General features: G+C 37.0%; 3 protein-coding genes across 6 annotated transcripts; 2 read left to right on the top strand and 1 right to left on the bottom strand.

Moving 5' to 3' along the window:
- The first annotated feature begins 1,003 nt into the window (after positions 1-1,003).
- Positions 1,004-6,273, top strand: LOC129895022 (uncharacterized). Of its 3 annotated transcripts, none has more exons than XM_055970647.1 (6): positions 1,004-1,199; positions 1,933-2,714; positions 3,128-3,186; positions 3,978-4,106; positions 4,592-4,727; positions 5,765-6,273. In XM_055970647.1, the coding sequence occupies exons 2-6, from the start codon at positions 2,007-2,009 to the stop codon at positions 6,089-6,091; spliced, it is 1,359 nt and encodes a 452-aa protein (XP_055826622.1). In that variant the 5' UTR covers positions 1,004-1,199; positions 1,933-2,006; the 3' UTR covers positions 6,092-6,273. The 3 variants fall into 3 exon arrangements, with proteins under 3 accessions (XP_055826622.1, XP_055826624.1, XP_055826623.1); XM_055970649.1 differs by lacking the exon at positions 1,004-1,199 and adding an exon at positions 1,206-1,290; XM_055970648.1 differs by lacking the exon at positions 1,004-1,199 and adding an exon at positions 1,297-1,396.
- Positions 6,274-12,404: 6,131 nt separating this feature from the next.
- Positions 12,405-16,817, top strand: LOC129896542 (probable prolyl 4-hydroxylase 12). 2 transcript variants are annotated; one of them, XM_055972472.1, is made up of 7 exons: positions 12,405-12,539; positions 13,384-13,503; positions 13,750-13,807; positions 13,898-13,984; positions 15,950-16,007; positions 16,130-16,302; positions 16,383-16,817. In XM_055972472.1, exons 1-7 carry the CDS (start codon positions 12,469-12,471, stop codon positions 16,731-16,733), a joined length of 918 nt encoding a protein of 305 aa, XP_055828447.1. In that variant the 5' UTR covers positions 12,405-12,468; the 3' UTR covers positions 16,734-16,817. The 2 variants fall into 2 exon arrangements, with proteins under 2 accessions (XP_055828447.1, XP_055828448.1); XM_055972473.1 differs by lacking the exon at positions 12,405-12,539 and having other exon boundaries at positions 13,384-13,508.
- Positions 16,818-17,686: 869 nt separating this feature from the next.
- On the bottom strand, positions 17,687-19,266 carry LOC129895877 (gibberellin 20-oxidase-like protein). The gene is made up of 2 exons (XM_055971656.1): positions 18,704-19,266; positions 17,687-18,334 (listed from the first exon to the last, which is right to left on the bottom strand). The coding sequence occupies exons 1-2, from the start codon at positions 19,060-19,062 to the stop codon at positions 17,737-17,739; spliced, it is 957 nt and encodes a 318-aa protein (XP_055827631.1). The 5' UTR covers positions 19,063-19,266; the 3' UTR covers positions 17,687-17,736.
- Between the last annotated feature and the right edge of the window lie 195 nt (positions 19,267-19,461).

Below are 19,461 nucleotides of genomic sequence, written 5' to 3'. Positions count from 1 at the left end.
TCAGAATTGATTAGTTATGCAAATGCAGGATATTTGTCTGATCCTTATAAAGGTCGATCGCAGACATGCTACTTATTTACATGTGGTGGTACAACTATATCAGGCGTTCAACAAAGAAAACTATGATTGCCACTTCTTCAAATCATGCAGAGATAATAGCCATTCGTGAAGCAAGTTGAGAATGCGTTTGGTTAAGATCAATAATTCAACACATTCAAGAAACATGTGACCTTTCTTTGACAATAGACGCTCCAACAATATTGTATGAAGACAATGCTACATGTATAGCTCAATTAAAGGGAGAATACATCAAAGGAGACAGAACAAAATATATTTCACCAAAATTCCTCTTTACCCATGATCTTCAAAAGAAAGGTGAAATAGATGTTCAACAAGTTTGTTCAAGTGATAATTTAGTAGATATGTTCACCAAAGCATTATCAACTTCAACCTTTAAGAAATTGAGATACAAGATTGAAATGCGTCATCTTCGAGATATTAAATGATGTCTTCATCAGGGAGAGTATAATACGCACTGCACTCTTTTTTTCTTAGTCTAGATTTGTCCTACTGATTTTCCTAACAAGGTTTTTAATGAGTCAACAATCAATGCGTATTGAAAATAACGCAATATATTTGTTTTTCTTTATATGAACATCTAAGGGGGAGTGTTGTGAGAATAATGAGTGGATGTCATTATAAAACTTTTTGCCCACCTCCATCGTTTTCCACTAACATATTTTACTCAACTTTTCCTACTTTAGTTTGGCTATAAATAGCCAACGTCTGTGTGCAATTCATAACACAAATTAAAAAAATACAATTATCTCTGTGTACCTTTCTTTCTAATTTATGCTTTCCTTCTTATTTTGCTAAGTTAATTTATTTCATAATATATGAAACGTTTTCCTTTATGTTTTCATCTTCTTCTAAAATACTTGAGAAGTAAATTGAAAATGAGGAGTGGAAATTATATAAAAAAATATAACACATGGGAATTTTGTCCCTTTTCTCCTTTTCCAAATTTCTCTTCAGATTTGTGAGTCTCCCTTAAAACCCACTAGAGTGTTGGAGATTAAGGAGAAACGGGAGAAGAAAAGGACAATAAAAACACCAATGACCGAACATGTAATGAAGGAGCAAATTTATCATGGACTTTAAAATACTCACTCCCTTGGCCGAGTCAAGTTGACTTTCAGGTAGCTCAATTCCAGTACATACTACAACTCAGCAATAATTGGTGTCCTGATTTCTTTCATTATTTTAATTTATGGTTGCTATTGCTGAGAGGTGAGAATCCACTGCTTTGACCCCAGATTTCTCATCTGCTACTTGGGTTTCTCAATTTTTATGCTAATTCTTCTTCAGTAGCCCTAAGGTCAATGACCCAATTTAGGTAATGTTTCAATGGTGAAGAGCTAAAGGTGTTATCTTTGTTCTGATATTTTCCCCTAATCATAGTTTATGTTATTGGGTATCAATCAAAATTTTAAATGTTAGAAGAAAGTCTCTTTCTTGATGCCTCTAGAACTTTTTTCTTGCTCAAAATTAGATTCTCTTAGTATGAGATTTTCAAGATTCATGTATTTAAATGATTCGTCAGATGAATGTCTTCTGTCTGTTTAGAGATTTGTACTTTCAGTTTTGTGTAAGATTGCTGAGATTCTCTAGTCTCAAAGAAATCCTTGTTTAATTACTTCTAAGAAAAAAACTGATAAGTTTGGAATGAAATGAGCTCAATTGGATCAGAGTGGATATTGAAGATTCATATAGCTAACCTCAACTAGTTTGGGATTGTGGCGTAGTTGATTGACTGATCATTGATATTTGTTTGAATGATTGGGAACTACTCATTTAAGTTGTGGGTATTGTGGCTTTTATATCAAGACATCTTTGTCTTTGAACTTATAATCTGCTATGTTGATCTTGCAGACTTTGACTATGCTGCTAGTTAGTCTCAAGGACATTCTTTATCAACGGTCTAACAGTTAGGCCCTTAGGCAATTATGTCGGTTCTCTGTGGTTTACCCCCTCTCCTTGAATGTGTATACTGTGTAGGATGTGCCCGCTGGGCATGGAAGCGGTGCCTCCATAGTGCAGGACATGACAGCGAAAATTGGAGCGTTGCCACGGCTGAAGAATTTGAACCTGTCCCTAGGCTATGCCGATACATATTGGCTGTATACGAAAATGATATTAGACAACCTCAGTGGGAACCACCTGAAGGATATGGAATTAATCCAGATTGTTTAGTTGTGAAGAAAAACTATCCAGATACCGGTGGTCGAGCACCCCCTTATCTCTTATATCTGGATCATGATCATGCTGACATAGTTCTTGCTATTAGAGGTCTTAATTTGGCGAAGGAGAGTGATTATGCAGTCTTGTTGGACAATAAGCTGGGCAAACGGAAATTTGATGGCGGGTATGTTCACAACGGCTTGTTAAAAGCAGCTGGATTGGTGTTAAATGCAGAATGTGAGATCTTAAAGCAATTGCTGGAGAAACATCCAAACTATACCTTGACAATTACCGGACATTCACTTGGGTCAGGTGTAGCAGCGTTATTGACAATGGTGGTAGCACAAAATCTTGATAAGCTGGGCAATATTGATAGGAAAAGAATCAGGTGCTTTGCTATTGCACCAGCTAGATGTATGTCACTGAATCTGGCAGTGAGATATGCAGATGTCATCAACTCCATTGTACTTCAGGCAAGTTCTACATGCATCACTTTGAACATTCTTAATCACTCTAGATGGATACTCTTGGTGTGGAAGCATGTAGCTTTCTACATTTTATAGTTGCAAGGCCTTGTCAATTTAGCTAACTCTCAAGTCTCATCCGCTCTGCATGAATAAGCAGATCGTGTCCTTTATTCTGCCTGTGTACTTTCCGTCTTTCTTACAATGGGAGGTCGATTTATTGGCTTTTGAATCTGTACTTAGGAAGCAAGGAGCTTCATTTAATGTATATAATGGTTGCAAATGTTTGCATTATCTTTTGATCTCTATTTTTATGTCTTAACCATGTCTACTAGTCGTTTAGTCTGCCTTTGGATTTTTTCTCCCATTGTGCGTGCTGCAATTTTTTTTCAATCTAACTCCATCTTCTCTTTCTTTAATAGGACGATTTCTTGCCACGGACAGCAACCCCCTTGGAAGATATATTCAAGTCACTATTCTGGTAAAACATAGTTGAATTTGATATTGTACTTGTTTTCAAGAGTCCATTACCTCACAGTGTTATCGAAGGCAAAAAACACAAAAAAACCTCTAAGGTCCACTAGGCTTTAAATGCAAGTAAAGTGGGGTTTAATGAAGAAAGACACAATGGAGAAAAATAAATACTAATTTGTATGTGTAGTCCAAGACTATTATTATAAACATGAATAACAAATATATGGTCAAAGAAACTGAAAAAAGATTATGATAAAGGGAAATATCAATTATTTGGTGTCGCCTCTTCAGGATTATGGTCATTGTCAAGGAAAATTGTGGATTAGAGCCTTGATGAAGACACTGAAGCACCCCCTAAGCGAGGCAAAGCACTCAAAATGTTTTTTGCCACCTTGCTTCACGGCTTAACCGCACCTTTGAAAACAACATCGCTCATTTGGAATCTGATTCCTCATTTAGTTACTATCTTAAGAGGCACTGGATAGGTCGGTGTCCCATCAACTTGGAAACTTGAGTCCTCTTTTTGTTTCTACTTCCAGGTTTTTGTAAAGTGTGATTGTACCTACAGCCGTGGAAAAAACCTCTTGCAGAAATGCTGGGAAGGCTGTGTACAATAGACCCTTGTGGTCCGGCCCTTCCTCGGACCCTGGACATAGCGGGAGCTTTAGTGCACTGAACTGCCCTTAGTATAGCAGTCATTAAGTGGAGGGTCCAATATTTTAGATCCCTTTTTACATGCTAATGTTTACTCTTCATGAGTTACCTCATTTATATTCATTCGCATATTTATTTTTGCAGTTTACCATGCATCTTATGCCTAAGGTGCATGAGAGATACATGCATCTCAGAAGAGAAGATGCTCAAGGATCCACGCAGACTTTACGCCCCAGGTCGCCTCTACCACATTGTTGAGAGGAAACCTTTTAGGTATTATCAGACTTATAGGATGTGCTACATGAAATTGTCTTAAGTTTTTTATGTAATATGACCTGCCTATGTATGTGGAAAACAAGTTCTATGATGGTGTGTAGAATAGTCTTTTTTTATGAAGTGGTGTTTGGGCCAGCTTGCATACTTCGAATATTCTACCGGGTACCTGTTATGTCCACGAACACAAGGTACTAGGTAACTCTGCCCACCAAGGCTTGAATAAATGGAAATCACCTTGTGTTTTTTGCCTTCGCGGGAATCGGAACCATTTATTGTACTTTATAGTTCAATACTATCATGTTTCCGTTTTGAGTAAAATCATCTATTCCAGCAGGTTCGGCATAAAGACCACCATAATGGTTTGCATAGTATAATATAACCAATAATGACACCATTTTACACTGCAATGTTTTGTGGGCTACTATTAGGTACATGATTGCAACCTCTGATTCCTATACTACCATGTTTGTCCATTAAAACAGATGTGGACGATTTCCACCTGTTGTGAAGACTGCAGTTCCAGTGGATGGGAGATTTGAGCACATAGTTCTCTCTTGTAATGCTACTTCTGATCATGCAATTATCTGGATAGAGAGAGAAGCACGAAGGGCCCTGGAAGTAAGTTGTCTGCACTTCTTTGACAACTGATGGCTTGTAATTCCAAACAAATTGTCTTTGTACTTTACACGGTCATAGCCTTAGTTTTACTTCTAAAGATGTGCGAGCTTGGCTGTAGGATATCTGGAATAGATATTCCATAAATTCATGGTTTTGCGTATGCCTGCTGCATTCTTCAATAGACGCAAAACAGAAATTTTACTGCTGCACTAACTTTGAATTGAGATGGTTCAAAGTTCAAACTAGCACCAATATGTTCAGGAATCCACATCATGTGCTCTCCACCTTATCTTATCGGTGGTATTATCTGTACCCAAACCACCCTCGTAGTGAACTTGTGATCTACTTCCATCATCAGTTAAGATAGTTTATCAGTGCAATCCTTCTTGGCACAAGCTCATCACTCTTAAGGGTGGTTCAATACAAGTTGCAGCTCTCTTGCGTCTTGATAAAGATTGGGTAAACTTTTTTTCCCGCACATGTGGTCCATGGCTCCATGCCTTTCACCTTATTATTTGTTTCAGCATTAAGTTGTGAAACTTAAAGCAGCAACCATGGTTGCATCTATTGGTTCCTTTAACCTGTCGATTGTTGCGTTCTTGTAATATGTAGTACTTGTGACTGTAGAGGCGTTGAAGAATTTTAGCACTTATAAGCTCTTTGGAAATAATAAAGAGGATTTTATATAGCCAGCTTTGACTGGCTTGGTATTGATGCATAGCTTATTAATAGATTTATAAGATCTTTACATATTTACGGGAAGCTTTGGTAATCATTCATTTTTCTTACGCAAATATTGTCGCATTCACTTGTGGTTGTAGTTAGGACTCGAAATATGAGAGTGATTTGGTTTGAATATACTTTTAATGAACCGCTAGTATCTTGTGATTTGAATTGAATTGTAAAATGACTTTCCTACTCTATTTTATTATGTGCTCCAAAAGAGCTCTTGTTTGTATTTGGGTTACTACGGTAGGTGTTCAAGCTTAAATTGGTTTCGACAGTTCTTCACATTCATATTTGTTTTGTGCATCCAGTTGATGCAAGAGAGAGATCATGTGATGGAAATTCCAGCAAAGCAAAAGATGGAGCGACAACAGACATTAACTAGAGAGCACAACGAGGAGCATAAAGCTGCTCTACAGAGGGCTGTCACCTTGGCTGTTCCGCATGCTTTTTCACCTTCTCATTACGGAACTTTTGCTGAACAAGAGGAAGAACAATCTGATACATCAGTCCGGGATTCATCCCCAGGGTCGTCAACTAGAAGCAAGACCAAGGATAACTGGGATGAACTGATTGAGCGTCTATATGAGAAGGATGAATCAGGTCATATGATATTGAAAAGATCAAGATCCCAGTGATACACAATGTTGTTAACAAGTATCATATGTAGGGGCATTATTCTTTAATTTAAACATATTTCTTTTAATTTCATTTTGATCGACATTTTCATTTTTGGTGTGTCAGCCAGTATTGGCTTGTATCAGTATATTTATTGAAACTTTCAGAACATATGCTAAAATAGATGTATTTATTAGTCCTTTTTTTTTTGTAAGATTAATATATGTGAAGATTCTTTTCACGGGCAGCTGCTAAGTAGTAGAGCATAAGATGTTTATTTAACTGCTGAAAACATTTCTCTTTACCATAGGATGAATGTCACTGTTGCAGTTCATTATTAAACTTGTTATAGACAAATATGTATTAATTGAAGGTGTTTTTTTGACATTTTAAAATTATATATAATAATCTTACTAACTTTTAGCCATTGATTTAAGATCTAAGGAGGTTTATTGTTCCATTCAAAATATGAAGATGTATTATTTTCCAACCCAAAGTATAAAGGCAATCTTCACTAAAACTACTATCACTGAAATTCTCACTTATGAGATGCTCTATAACTATTAGAGGAGCTTTCAAAAACTAACTTATGCCTTGGACAACAATTTACACTTTTGCAAACGTAGCTCATGAGCTTAAAAAAAAATAACATATGGCTCAAGGGCAATAATTTACACTATATTATAAAATCTTAACTTTTAGAGTCTGATTAGATTGACTTTTGGCTTTTGACTTATAAGTCAAAAGTTAGAAATTCTAACTTATGACTTTTGATTTATTTTTATCATTTTAACTTAAAACTAAGTGCTTATAGTTTTTTTTAAAATTTACCCAAACACTCTAAAAGTGCTTATAACTTATTTTTTTATAAACACTTTAAATAAGTCAATCCAAACAAACTCTTAAATGAAAAAGTTAGAACTTGACAACATAGCTAAGTTCTAACTTTACCCATAAACACATAATTTCTAATCAATTGTACAAACTCACTATTTTAAAATGTCCTCAACGCGTGTCTTATGAGTAAAATTGGGAAAAGGCATAAATTCCCTCCTAAAATTGTATCGAAAGTTAGTTACACACTTAAACTATCATGACGACCTATTACACACCTGAACTATCTAAAAGTGAAACTATTACTCCCTACAACTGACGTGGCAAAAAAAAAAAGCAGGGCGTCAGATTCTTTAAAGCAAAAAAAATAATTAAAAAAACAAAATCACCCACCCCTACATCCTTTCTTCTTCACACCCAACTACCCTCTTCTTCTTCACGCCTACCTCCATTTACTCTCATTTTAAATCTTAATTTTTTTTCTTTCAAAATCCATTAAAGTAAAATAAAATCACCCACCCCACGTTCTTTCTTCTTCACACCCACCTACCCTCTTCTTCTTTACACCCACCTCTATTTACTCCCCACTTTGAATCTTATTTTTTTTTCTTTCAAAACCCATTAAGAAGAAGAAGAATTCTTCTCCCCATTTTGGTGGAGAAGACGATTGGGGTTTGGGGGGAGGGGAGTCGGATGGGTGGTTAATAATTAATTAGGAGTTAATTAGTATAAAATATAGTTAATTAATAAAGAAAAGAAAAGAAAAAAATATAAAAAATCGGATGGGTAGTTAATATTTAATTAGAAGTTAATTAGGAGACAGTCAAGCATTTCAGATCTCATAGTCTTCGTTGCTATAGTCGCAGTGACTTGGGGTTGACTGATCACTAGGGGAATCAGACGATTTGAGTGAGTAATTCAGATTCGTAATCTTGCTTAGATCTGCTATCCACACAACCCAAAGGTCGTTGTGAACAGCACATTGGCAAGCCGACGTGGACAATAACTTTGACGTGTACAGTAACTCCAAAGTGAATAGTATTTTTCGGCGGCAACCAGGTTTATTTCAACTAGAGTTGGTACCTCCGATTTCCATATCTTTCCCTATCTATTCCTTGCTCATACAATTGTAGTTACATTTTGCTGACTTTAAACCTTTGAATAATTTATTAGTTCATACGCATTTTCGTGGCTTTGGATAGTAATGGTAGAATAGGGTCATGTTCTCACTCAGGGACCGGGATGGGGACGATGACGAGGAAGGGGACGGGGACTAGAGTTAGGAGGGGTAAGTGGGTTAAATGAGCGTCTAGACTGAGAGTAGGTTCTTGGAACATTGAGACGTTGACGGAAAAATCCATAGAGATAGTTAAAATTCTAAAGAAGAAAAAGATTAATATAGGTTGTGTACAAGAGACCAAATGGGTAGATTCTAAAGCTAAGGAGGTAGATGGGTATAAGCTCTGGTTCTCTAGTAGATCGAAGTATAGGAATGGGGTAGGTATTTTAGTAGACAGTAATTTAAAGGATCAGGTGGTGGAGGTTAGGAAAGTCACTGATAGGATGATGTTGATTAAGGTGGTCGTTAAAGGGATCGCATTAAACATTATTAATGCTTATGCATCGCAAGCGGGCTTAAGCGAGGAGGATAAAAGGCATTTTTGGGAGGATTTGGACGAGTTAGTGGGAGGCATACCGCCTACTGAGAAACTTTTTGTGGGAGGGGATTTCAATGGGCAAGTCGAATCTATTTCGGGAGGATATGATGATGTGCATGGAGGCTTTAGCTTCGGGGACAGAAATGGAGGAGGAGTCTTACTTTTGGATTTCGCAAGAGCTTTTGGGTTGTGATAGCGAATTTGAGTTTTCCAAAAATGAAGGACCACTTGATAACCTTCCGGAGTGCGGTGGCTAAGACTCAGATAAATTTTTTACTCCTTAGGAAGAATGATAAAGGTCTGTGCAAAGACTGTAAGGTCATCCCGATCGACAACCTTACGATCCGACATAAGCTCTTGGTGATGGATCTAGGGATCAAGATGACAAGGAAGAAGAGGGTCGGAGATGACCGACCTAGGATCAGATGGGGGATTTTGACCACGGCTAATGCCCTGGAGATGGGAGAGAAATTGAAGGATATGGGGGCCTGGGATAGTAGTGGGGATGCGAACACTATGTGAGATAGAACGACTAGTTGTATTAGGGTTGTAGCAAATGAAGTGTTGGGAGTCTCGACAGGTAGCCGTGGCCGACATCGAGGGGACTGGTGGTGGAATGGAGAAGTGCAAGGGAAGGTGGAAGCAAAGAAGATAGCGTACACGAAGCTGATAGAAAGAAAGGATGAGGTGGAGAAGTGGACGAATAGGTAAATTTATAAGATAGCGAGGAAGAAGGCAAAGTCAGCGGTTTTGACGGCAAAAATGACAGCTTTTGAACGCCTTTATGCTGAACTAGAAGAGAAAGGCGGGGATAAAAAATTATTCAAGCTAGCCAGGGTGTTGAAGCGAAGGGCACGCGATGTGGATAAATTCAAGTGAATTAAGGATGAGCATGAAAAAGTATTGGTAGAGGAGACCCTCATTAAAGAGAGATGACAATCGTACTTCCATAAACTTTTGAACGAAGAAGGGGACAAAGAGATTCTGTTGGGAGATTTGGTACATACAGGGATGCTTCATGATTTTGGGTGTTGCAATAGTATTTCGATCGAAGAGGTTAAGGGTGTTGTGCGTAGAATGCGCTGGGAAAGAGCAACCAGACCTGACGAGATTCTTGGAGAATTTTGGAAGAGCGCGAGCTTGGTAGGTTTGGAGTGGTTGACTAGGTTATTTAATGTCATCTTTAGAACAACAACGATGCCCGAAGAATGAAGGTCGAGCATAATAATCCCTCTATACAAAACCAAGGGGGATATCCAGAGCTGCAACAACTATAGAGGTATCAAGCTTCTAAGCCATACTATGAAAGTGTGGGAAAGAGCGGTGGGGATGAGGATTAGGAGAGACGGATCTATTTCAGAGAACCAATTCAGATTTATGCCGGGACGCTCAACTACAGAAGTCATCCATCTTATGAGAAGACTGATAGAGCAGTATAGGGAGAGGAAAAGGGATTTGCATATGGTCTTCATCGATCTATAAAAGGCTTACGATAAAGTTCCACGAGAGATACTATGGAGATGTTTGGAGACTAAAGATGTACATGTGGCGTACATTAGGGTGATCAAGGATATGTATGAGGGTGCCAAAACCAGGGTAAGGACAGTAGGAGGGGACTCAGAGCACTTTCCAGTTGTGATGGGGTTGCATCAAGGATCAACCCTTAGTTCATTTTTATTTGTCTTGGTGATGGATGGATTGACGCGATAAATTCAAGGTGAGGTGCCATGGTGTATGCTTTTTGCGGACGACATAGTCCTGATTGATGAGACTCGTAGCAGATTTAACGCTAAGCTGGAGGATTGGAGGCATACCTTGGAGTCTAAAGGGTTTAAGCTGAGTAGGACCAAGACAGAGTACCTAGAGTGCAAGTTTAGTGAGACACCTCAGGAGGTTGGCGCGGAAGTTAGGCTTGATGACCAGGCCATCCAAAAGAAAAGTAGTTTCAAGTACCTTGGGTTTATCATGCAAGGCAGCGGGGAGACTGACGATGATGTCACACATCGTATTGGGGTAGGGTGGATGAAATGGAGGATTGTTTCCGGTGTGCTATGTGACAAGAAGGTGCCACCATAACTTAAGGGCAAGTTCTACAAAGTGGTGGTTAGACCAGCTATGTTTATGGGGCGGAGTGTTGGCCAGTTAAGGTCTCTCACGTTCAAAAGATGAAAGTAGCTGAGATGAGAGTGTTGAGATGGATGTGTGGGTATACCAGGAGCGACATGATTAAAAATGAGGCTATTCAGGACAAGGCAGGAGTGGCCTCGGTGGAAGACAAGATACGAAAAATACGACTGAGATGGTTTGGATATGTGAAGAGAAGAGACACAGATGCCCCAGTGAGGAGGTGTGAGAGGTTGGCCATGGATGGTTTCAGAAGAGGTAGGGGTAGGCCGAAGAAATATTGAGGAGAGATGATTAGACAAGACATGACGCAGTTACAGCTTACCGAGGACATGACCTTAGATAAGAGGGTGTGGAGGACCCATATTAGGGTAGAAGGCTAGTACATAGTCTCGTTATTCTTCCCTATTAGTAGGCGCATTAGCGCACTATAATTATTTTTGTGAAGGACTCAAATTAGGATAAAAGGCTAGGTGACTTATCCTTACACCATACTAGTTGTAGTTCTGCTCATTGTTTATTGTCATTTGATTTCTACATTGTATTGCTGTTTATAGGTGTGGGGCCGTTGTACTTTGATTATCTTATTTATTTATAGTAGTTACTGCCTCTTTGTTTCCGTACTATTCTATGATGACTTTCTCACTTTTGTTATTCCTTGTTTTCATCTTATTTTCGATATGCTTGTCCCTATCTGACCTTTTATCTTGTTTTCCTCTTTTGAGCCGAGGGTCTTTCAGAAACAACCGCCCTACCTTCCAAGGTGGGGGTTAGGTCTGCGTACACTCTACCCTCCCTAGACCCCACATGGTGGGATTATATTGGGTTTGTTGTTGTTGCTATTGTTGTAGTATAAACTATAGTTAATAAAAAAAAGTTAATTAATAAAGAAAAGAAAAAAAATATAAAAAATCAGATGGGTGGTTAATAATTGATGGGTAGTTAATAATTAATTAGAATTTAATTAGTATAAAATATAATTAATAAAAGAGAAGTTAATTAATAAAGAAAAGAAATATAAAAAATCGGATGAGTGGTTAATGATTAATTATGAGCTAATTAGTGTAAAATATAGTTAATAAAAGAAAATTTAATTAATAATAAAAAAAAGAATATAAAAAATCGAATGGATAGTTAATAATTAATTAAGAGTTACTTAGTGTAAAATATAGTTAATAAAAGAAAAGTTAATTAATAAAAAAAAACAGAAAAGAAAAAAAATTATAATTTCTGACGTTGCGATGATGTGGCACTGACGTGGCGCCACGTGACAGCGAGTGTAATACACCACATACTATGAGAGTTGTGTTATGCGTTTAGGTGTGTAGTAGTTTCACTTTTAGATAATTTAGGTATGTAATAGTTCGCCATGATAGTTTAAGTATTTAACTGACTTTTTGATACAATTTCAAAAGAAAATTTATGCCTTTTTCCGAGTAAAATTTAAAACATCTACCTTATGGACAAAATTTGTTTGGCTGACCCAAAAGATTAACGCTACCTCTTATAAAATCTATTTTTATAAGACTTTTATTACGAGGGATAAAATATCAATATCAACCCATATTTGAAAACAGGGAAGAAATTATTGTTTTTTATTCAAAAAGGGCAAAAAGTGAAAACAGATGGCAGCATGTTATTGTGCCACGTACTGCAGGAGCATGAAGTTCCATGGTCCTCCTCACAGATCCCTTTGGAAATTCGAACAACCGTGTCAGTAAAACTCTGCATTTCCCCGAAAAGGAAATCCCTCACTTTCCCAATTTTGCTCTGTTTCAACAATGGCGAGCTTTCTTTGGGTTTTCATCTTCGTGGCTTTGGGGATCTATTCCGAGGTTCTTTTCGCCCAAAAGTTAGTAAAACTCCCTGCAATTTTATTATCTTATACTAATAATCTTTGATTTCTCTTGCTCTTTCGGTAATTGGTTCCCTAATAATCCATAATAATTGCTACCTTGTTCATGAATTTTGAATTCAAACATCTCTTGATTTATTTTTATTTGGGTATTTATAGTTTTTAAGGTTACTTAGCAGTTAGCAGTATGATTGAGGTAATCATAAAGATCTTCTTGTAATCCAGGTAGATTTACTTAATTAAAAATAGGGGATTTTTTGCGCCATGCAGAAACTAGTACTCCCTCCGTTTCTATTTTTTGTCTGATTTTGACTTTTGACTTGACATGGAGTATAAGAAAATTAATGAACTTTTGAATATTGTAGTCTTATGAATTAAAGATATGTCGAATTGTACCAAAATACCCTTTAATTTTATGGTATTAAACATGTTCATGTGTAAAGCTAGAATTAAAGAGTTTTCAATATTTTTTTTTTTTGAAATGAACTAAAGAAAAAGTAAGACAAACAAATTGGAATGGAGTTAGTAGTATAACTTACCCTTTTCTGTTTTATTCCCCCTCTCAAAGTTTCCGTCTTTGAGCTTAGAAGTTTGCAGCTTCTATGAGTCTGTCAAAAATGTTGATTTTTAGTATTGGTAGTTTGGAAAAGAACCTGATTTATCATGTTGGCCTGTACTTGTGGTTTTTGAGAGAGTTATTTTTCGACTGTACTGTAGAAGATGTATTACTCAACAAGATATAAGCTGCAAATGATTATATGTAAGAAGAGCAATGATAACCATTAATTTTGGAGTGATTTGAATAAATGGTGCTTTACATGATTACAACAATTTGTTTCAGAAGCCGAAAAGAATTGAGGGCTGAGGAGGTGAATGGGGATGGCATTATACAGTTGGGCCATCCCGTACGCTCTAATAGATTTGATCCCTCACACGTCGTTCAACTCTCATGGCGACCAAGGTCAGGTAGTCTATTCAATCATTAACCTTGTTACTTCTTCAATATGTTGTGGCATGCAAAGAAATTTCAAAATCGCAAAATTCTGCGTTTAAGTGAGTTCACCCAAAAAAAAAAAAGAAGAATTTTTTTTTCTTTGTTACATTGGTGTATTGAAGGCATGCTTGTTTGGCTTCCTGGCTTTCTTGATGAGATTACTTGAATAATTCTCTGTATGGAGGAATAATGAACATTTTTTTCTTGAAATAGGGTTTTCTTGTATAGAGACTTCCTGTCAGAAGAAGAGACTGATCACTTAATCTCTTTGGTAAATCGGTGTCTCGCTACTTGTACTGCTCTACTTATTTGGCTTAGAAAGTTTTCTAAAATGTGTCTTCGTATGAATGCATTTTTATAGGTGCATGACAAGAGAAATAGCTCCACAGTTGATAATGCTTCAGTGGATGCAGTGAAGTTTCCCCCGGGTATTCCTTTAGATGCAAATGTAAGTTCTTGTTATCTACATGGTGCTTTATATGGGCTAATGCTTCTTCAGAGCATAGATGTGACCAAGCATTTGTGTTAGACCATCTTTTAACAGCTAAAATACATTACTTTATGTAGATAGTGTTTAACCTTGTAAATTGAAGATATTAGTAATGGAAATAACAACAACAACAACAACCCAGTGAAATCCCACAACATGGGGTCTGGGGAGGGTAGAATGTACGCAGACCTTACTCCTACCAAGGTAGGATGGCTGTTTCCTGGAGACCCTCGGCTCAGTAAAAGCATAAATGCATAAAAAAATGTTAGATAAGAATAGGAAATTAAAAGCTTTATGAGAAAAACAACAAACAAATAACGAATAGATAACAAATAAATACAAATAAATAAATACAAATAACAAATAACGATTAAATAAATAATGATAGCGTCACAGGTTCAAAAGAGTAATCAAAGCATAGAAAGTAATAAATAATAACATAAATAACAGAAATCAGAATTCACAGCGCAAGAGATCGTAATGCACTACTACGCCTATGAATAGAGAAGAATAACGAGACTATGAACTAGCATTCTACCCTAATGTGGGTCCTCCACACCCTCCTATCTAAGGTCATGTCCTCCGTAAGCTGTAACTGTGCCATGTCCTGTTTAATCACCTCTCCCCAATACTTTTTCCATATTAGTAATGGAAAATGACCTAAAATACCCTTAACTATAGCTTTTGGTACAATAATACCCTTCGTGAACCTTTCAAGCCGAAAATGGCCCCGACGTTAAACTTTTGGCTCTAAACGACCCTTATTTTTAACGGCCCTCTCCGAAAATACAATTACGGAATTCATTTATTACGTGGCAAAATGCTATTAGTTGGTTTTAAAATAAACTAATTAATTAAATACCCAACCCACGACCCAAATCCACCTAATAATCCATACCCACCCCACCTAAAAGCCCTATTAAACTCGTGGGCTAATCATAGTTTTAGTCGGTGAAGCAGAAATTAATCGAGGATACATTTTCTTCTCCGAGGTTAAATTCATTCTTGAATCCGACCTCAAAGCAATGGATTATCTATGGAGAACATACAGCGACAACAAATTCAGGTACAATGTTCAGAAGAAGATATGGAGCAAAGTGAACAAAGATTTCACCAATTTCTTCATCAAAATTGTGTGGATGAAGAAACTTTAAATCACCAAAGTTATCAGTACAACACAACAACTACAAAGTTCATTTGGAATTGAACGACGAAACACCAGAAGGACATTTGCCATTAACGAATGCTCTGAGAAGAATCCAATTGCTTAATAGCAATTTCACTCATTCAGCTTTTGTTGAAGGAGGAAAGAAGAAGAAAGTAGTAAACCAGATTACAACTTTTGAATTCTGAAAAAGAAAAAGTTTGTCTATTTGTAATTGAGAAATTAATTACTTAATCAGTACACCAAAATAAAAAATTATGCTATTTTTCTATGTAATGCGCTCTTAAACAAATGCATCAGTTGAAGAGTGAAGGTTCTTCTTCTTCTTTTTAATGGGGCTTTTAGGTGGGGCGGGTATGAGTTATTAGGTGGATTCGGATTGTGGGTTGGGAATTTAATTAATTACTTTATTTTAAAACCAACCAATAGTATTGTGCCACTTAATAAATGAATTCCATAATTGTATTTTCGGAGAGGGCCATTAAAAATAAGGGTAGTTTAGAACCAAAAGATTGACGTTGGGGGCATTTTTGGCGTGAAAGGTTAACGAAGGGTATTATTGTATCAAAAGCCATAGTTTAAGGGTATTTTAGGCTCTTTTCCATATTAGTAATTGTGCATTAAGGCTCTATCTTTACTTACCATGACAGTGAATTCCTTGCTCACTAAATATGCTGGCAGAGAAAGCAGTTCATGTTGATAAAACTCCGTACTCAGTACTTATACATGTTTTTTTGGTACTGTTCTTTAAATTCTAGGATCCTACTTCCTCAAGGATCGAAGAAAGGATCTCAGCTTGGACCTTTCTGCCTAAAGGTAGTTTTTATTGCCAGATATGTTGAGTTCCATTTGTTTCTTTCTAGGTACCCTCCCAACTGAAGGTTTTGGGTCTACCTTTTCAGTGTTGTATGACTGACCGCTATCATCCTTGCCTTCAGGAAACAGCAAGCCATTGCATGTTCTGCATTCTGGGAGTGAGAGTTTAAAGGGGAATTATAGTTATTTTGAGAGGGATTCCGCACTCAAGTCCAACGAACCATTAATGGCGACCGTCATTTTGTATCTATCAAATGTGACGCAGGGTGGTCAGATCCTCTTCCCTGAGTCGGAGGTAAAAGAGAGTGCTTTGTTGTACTTAATTTCGTTTGCTTTTTGTGGTTTTATTCTAATTAATTCGAACTCCTGGTGTAGAATAAGATCTTGTCCGACTGTACGAAGAGTAGTGACACCTTGAGACCAACTAAAGGAAACGCAATTGTGTTTTTCAATGTCCACCTCGATGCATCCCCTGACAGGAGTAGCTCCCATGCAAGATGCCCTATTGTTGATGGTGAAATGTGGTATGCCATCAAATTCTTTTATCTCAGAAGTATTACTGTACAAAAGGATCCACTACAATCAGATGATGATACCAATTGTACCGATGAAGATGAGAACTGTACTCGATGGGCTGCTACTGGAGAGTGTGAAAGGAATCCTGTTTTTATGGTTGGTTCTCCTGATTATTATGGTACATGTAGGAAAAGTTGTAATGCATGTTGATTCTTTATGTAACGATTACATCTACCTTTACTGGCATTGTTTGTGACAAAATCTTCTGATTAATATAGTCAGGAATTATTCTTTTTTTTCTTCTGTCAACCTTATTGTGCATGTGTGGCATACAAATAGACTGTTGGCTATTAGCTGCTGAAGACTTGGCCTTTCCCCTGGAATAATCAGTGACATTACTTTTCTAATATTAAGTCCCTTACCGGCCAGTGAACTGATTAAACAAAGTCCTTTGTCTGCCAATTAAAGAACTTTTCCTAAATTCCCTTGGTTGACTAATTATATTCCCAAACATTTGGTGGTCTGGTAGGTTTTTTCTTCTTCCAGGTTTAGATGCTTCATTTCCAGCTAGGTTGAGAAGGTCTATTTTATCATTTACTATGTCTTCTTTACTTTTGTATTTTCTGCTACTTTTGTATTTTCTGCTTCGATATGCGTTACTTGAGTTGAGGGTCTTTCGGAAACAGTCTTTCTACCTCCATGAAGTAGAGTTAAAATTTGTTGTCTGCGTACTCTCTTCATGAGTATGGTGGTGTTGTATAACTAAACCTCATTCAAGAATGTGTCTGGTGACCTCTAGAAGCTGCAAAAGGTCAAACATAACTGGGTTGCCACCAATTAAGTGGAAGCAAACTCATGTGCCGTCAAATTGGGAAAAAAAGAAAGGGTTTATATGTTATAATATACCAACTGTCCAAGGAATTTGAACTAGCTTTGCAACTCAACATGTTCAACAAGTTGATTATTTTATTTTTTTGTATATGTATCATTTGTGCTTGTTATTGCAGATAATTTGATCTGATGGTATAAAATTACTTTACAGGGTTAGTAACATAGAACTTAAAACTCAAGAAAAGAAGTATCTATGTACAGAATTCATAATTTAGGACTTTGAAAGAGAAGAACAAACAACTTCCATTACCAAAATAGTATAATTCTTTTAACCTCACTTGTACAAAAAAAATAAATGCTATAAATCAAGTAACCAAGATTCTTATTTAGCTGCAAAATGTTTGACAGTAAAACCTACTTTCTCAAACTTGCCTTTTTCATTGCTTTCTCTAAACTTCAAATAATCAGCACAAACAAAAGGCTTATAGACCTTCAAATTTTCCTTCCCTACAATCTCTTGTGGTGCAACAATCAGTTTCTCATCTTCAAAGCACCAAAAGAAAGCGATGGAAAATCGACTCACAGGCTCTTTCAGGACTACTCTGTGTTCAGATGACCTCAATTTCCCATTACTCCAAGCCTGCAAGAGGTCTCCAATATTCACAACAAGTGTGTCTTGGCAAGGATCAATGTCCATCCACTTGCCTTCTTTGGATCTCACTTGAAGTCCACCAACTTCATCTTGATATACTATTGTTATACAGCTCATATCAGTGTGCATCCCTAGCCCTTCAACTTTTTCTTGTACATTTTCCGTGCTTTCAGGTGGAGTATAGTTGTTTACTCTGAGATAGCCATGACAGTTCTTGAATTCTGATGCAAATTTTTGCTCAAATTCAGGACCTAAGCTCATCAGTATGACCTCAACAATGCTTTTGGACACTTCTTCCATTTTGCTCCCATACACCTCCATTGCATGACTACATGAGACATAAGAAAAACATTAAAATGCTAAATTCTTACCAGAGTGACAAGTCATGTGATCAAGCAATCTTAAAACTAATGTTTATGATGTATGCAAGAAAAGCAGAGTATTTCATCAATGATGAAAACAAAAAAACAAAAAGTGTTGTGTTAAGTGCATTCAAAGGTGTGGTCTAGGAATCAATGAAACTTGCGAAACCAAGGTTCAAATCCCAACCGAGACAAAAATCATCTGTCAAAGCTTTGATGGACAAAGTTACCTGAACATGGTGCTCGTTCTAGGAGGTAACAACTAACAGGTACCTAGATGAATAGTTGAGGTGCATGCGGGCTGAATGTAGTGTTTAAGGTTTTTTTGATTTTACCTGAATTCTGGAATTGGCTGGTTGATCAAGGCTTGGGAAGTGCTCTGTGCAGAAGCAAAGAAGTTAGGTCCAGACACTCTGAGGCTCTCAAAGAAAGGGGAAGCAATGAAGTGGGGAGTATAGGTTCTAATATTTGATAAAGGTCCAGCATTGAGCTTTACATCACAAGGGAGATTGAATATCTGATTAGAAAGGAAATGTAGTTGTTTGCATAAATCTCTGGGAATCCCATGGTTACTGATGTGAAAAAAGCCCCAATCTTTACAAGCTAAAGAAAGGGACTTGAGGGAATTTGATGAACTCAATGGCCTTGAAATGTCGAAAATGGGAAGTTTTACAGAAGTCTGAGATTCAGACATGCTCAGCAGCTAAGCTTAGTTTCTTCTGTTGTGTTTAGGTACTTAAATAGAAGGGCAGCCTATATCTTGGAAAGAGTATCCTTCAGTTAACTATGTATAAACTCGTAGGTGATGCGCGGGTTTGGTTAACTCACTAACTCTAAATCCTATAAATTTGTCTCTTAATAAACTATGAGACTTGATTGCATTCATTCTGAACTTATTGACTCTAAATTCTATGAATTTGTCTCTTAATAACTTATGTGATAAATGACACACAAGAATCTCAAGATGTGGACAAGACAGATGTGAAAACAAGTAGCCTTCCAGAGAAATGAGAATAAATCATTATTGCAGAATATAAAACATGTAACTTGTACTTGAAAATAATATTTTGCAAGCTACTAGTAAGTATAATAC

This window comes from Solanum dulcamara, chromosome 7 (genome assembly GCF_947179165.1).
Source record: "Solanum dulcamara chromosome 7, daSolDulc1.2, whole genome shotgun sequence".
Taxonomy (NCBI): Eukaryota; Viridiplantae; Streptophyta; class Magnoliopsida; order Solanales; family Solanaceae; genus Solanum; species Solanum dulcamara.
Note: the sequence above shows the minus strand (reverse complement) of the source record. Positions and strands in the feature narration are given on the sequence as shown.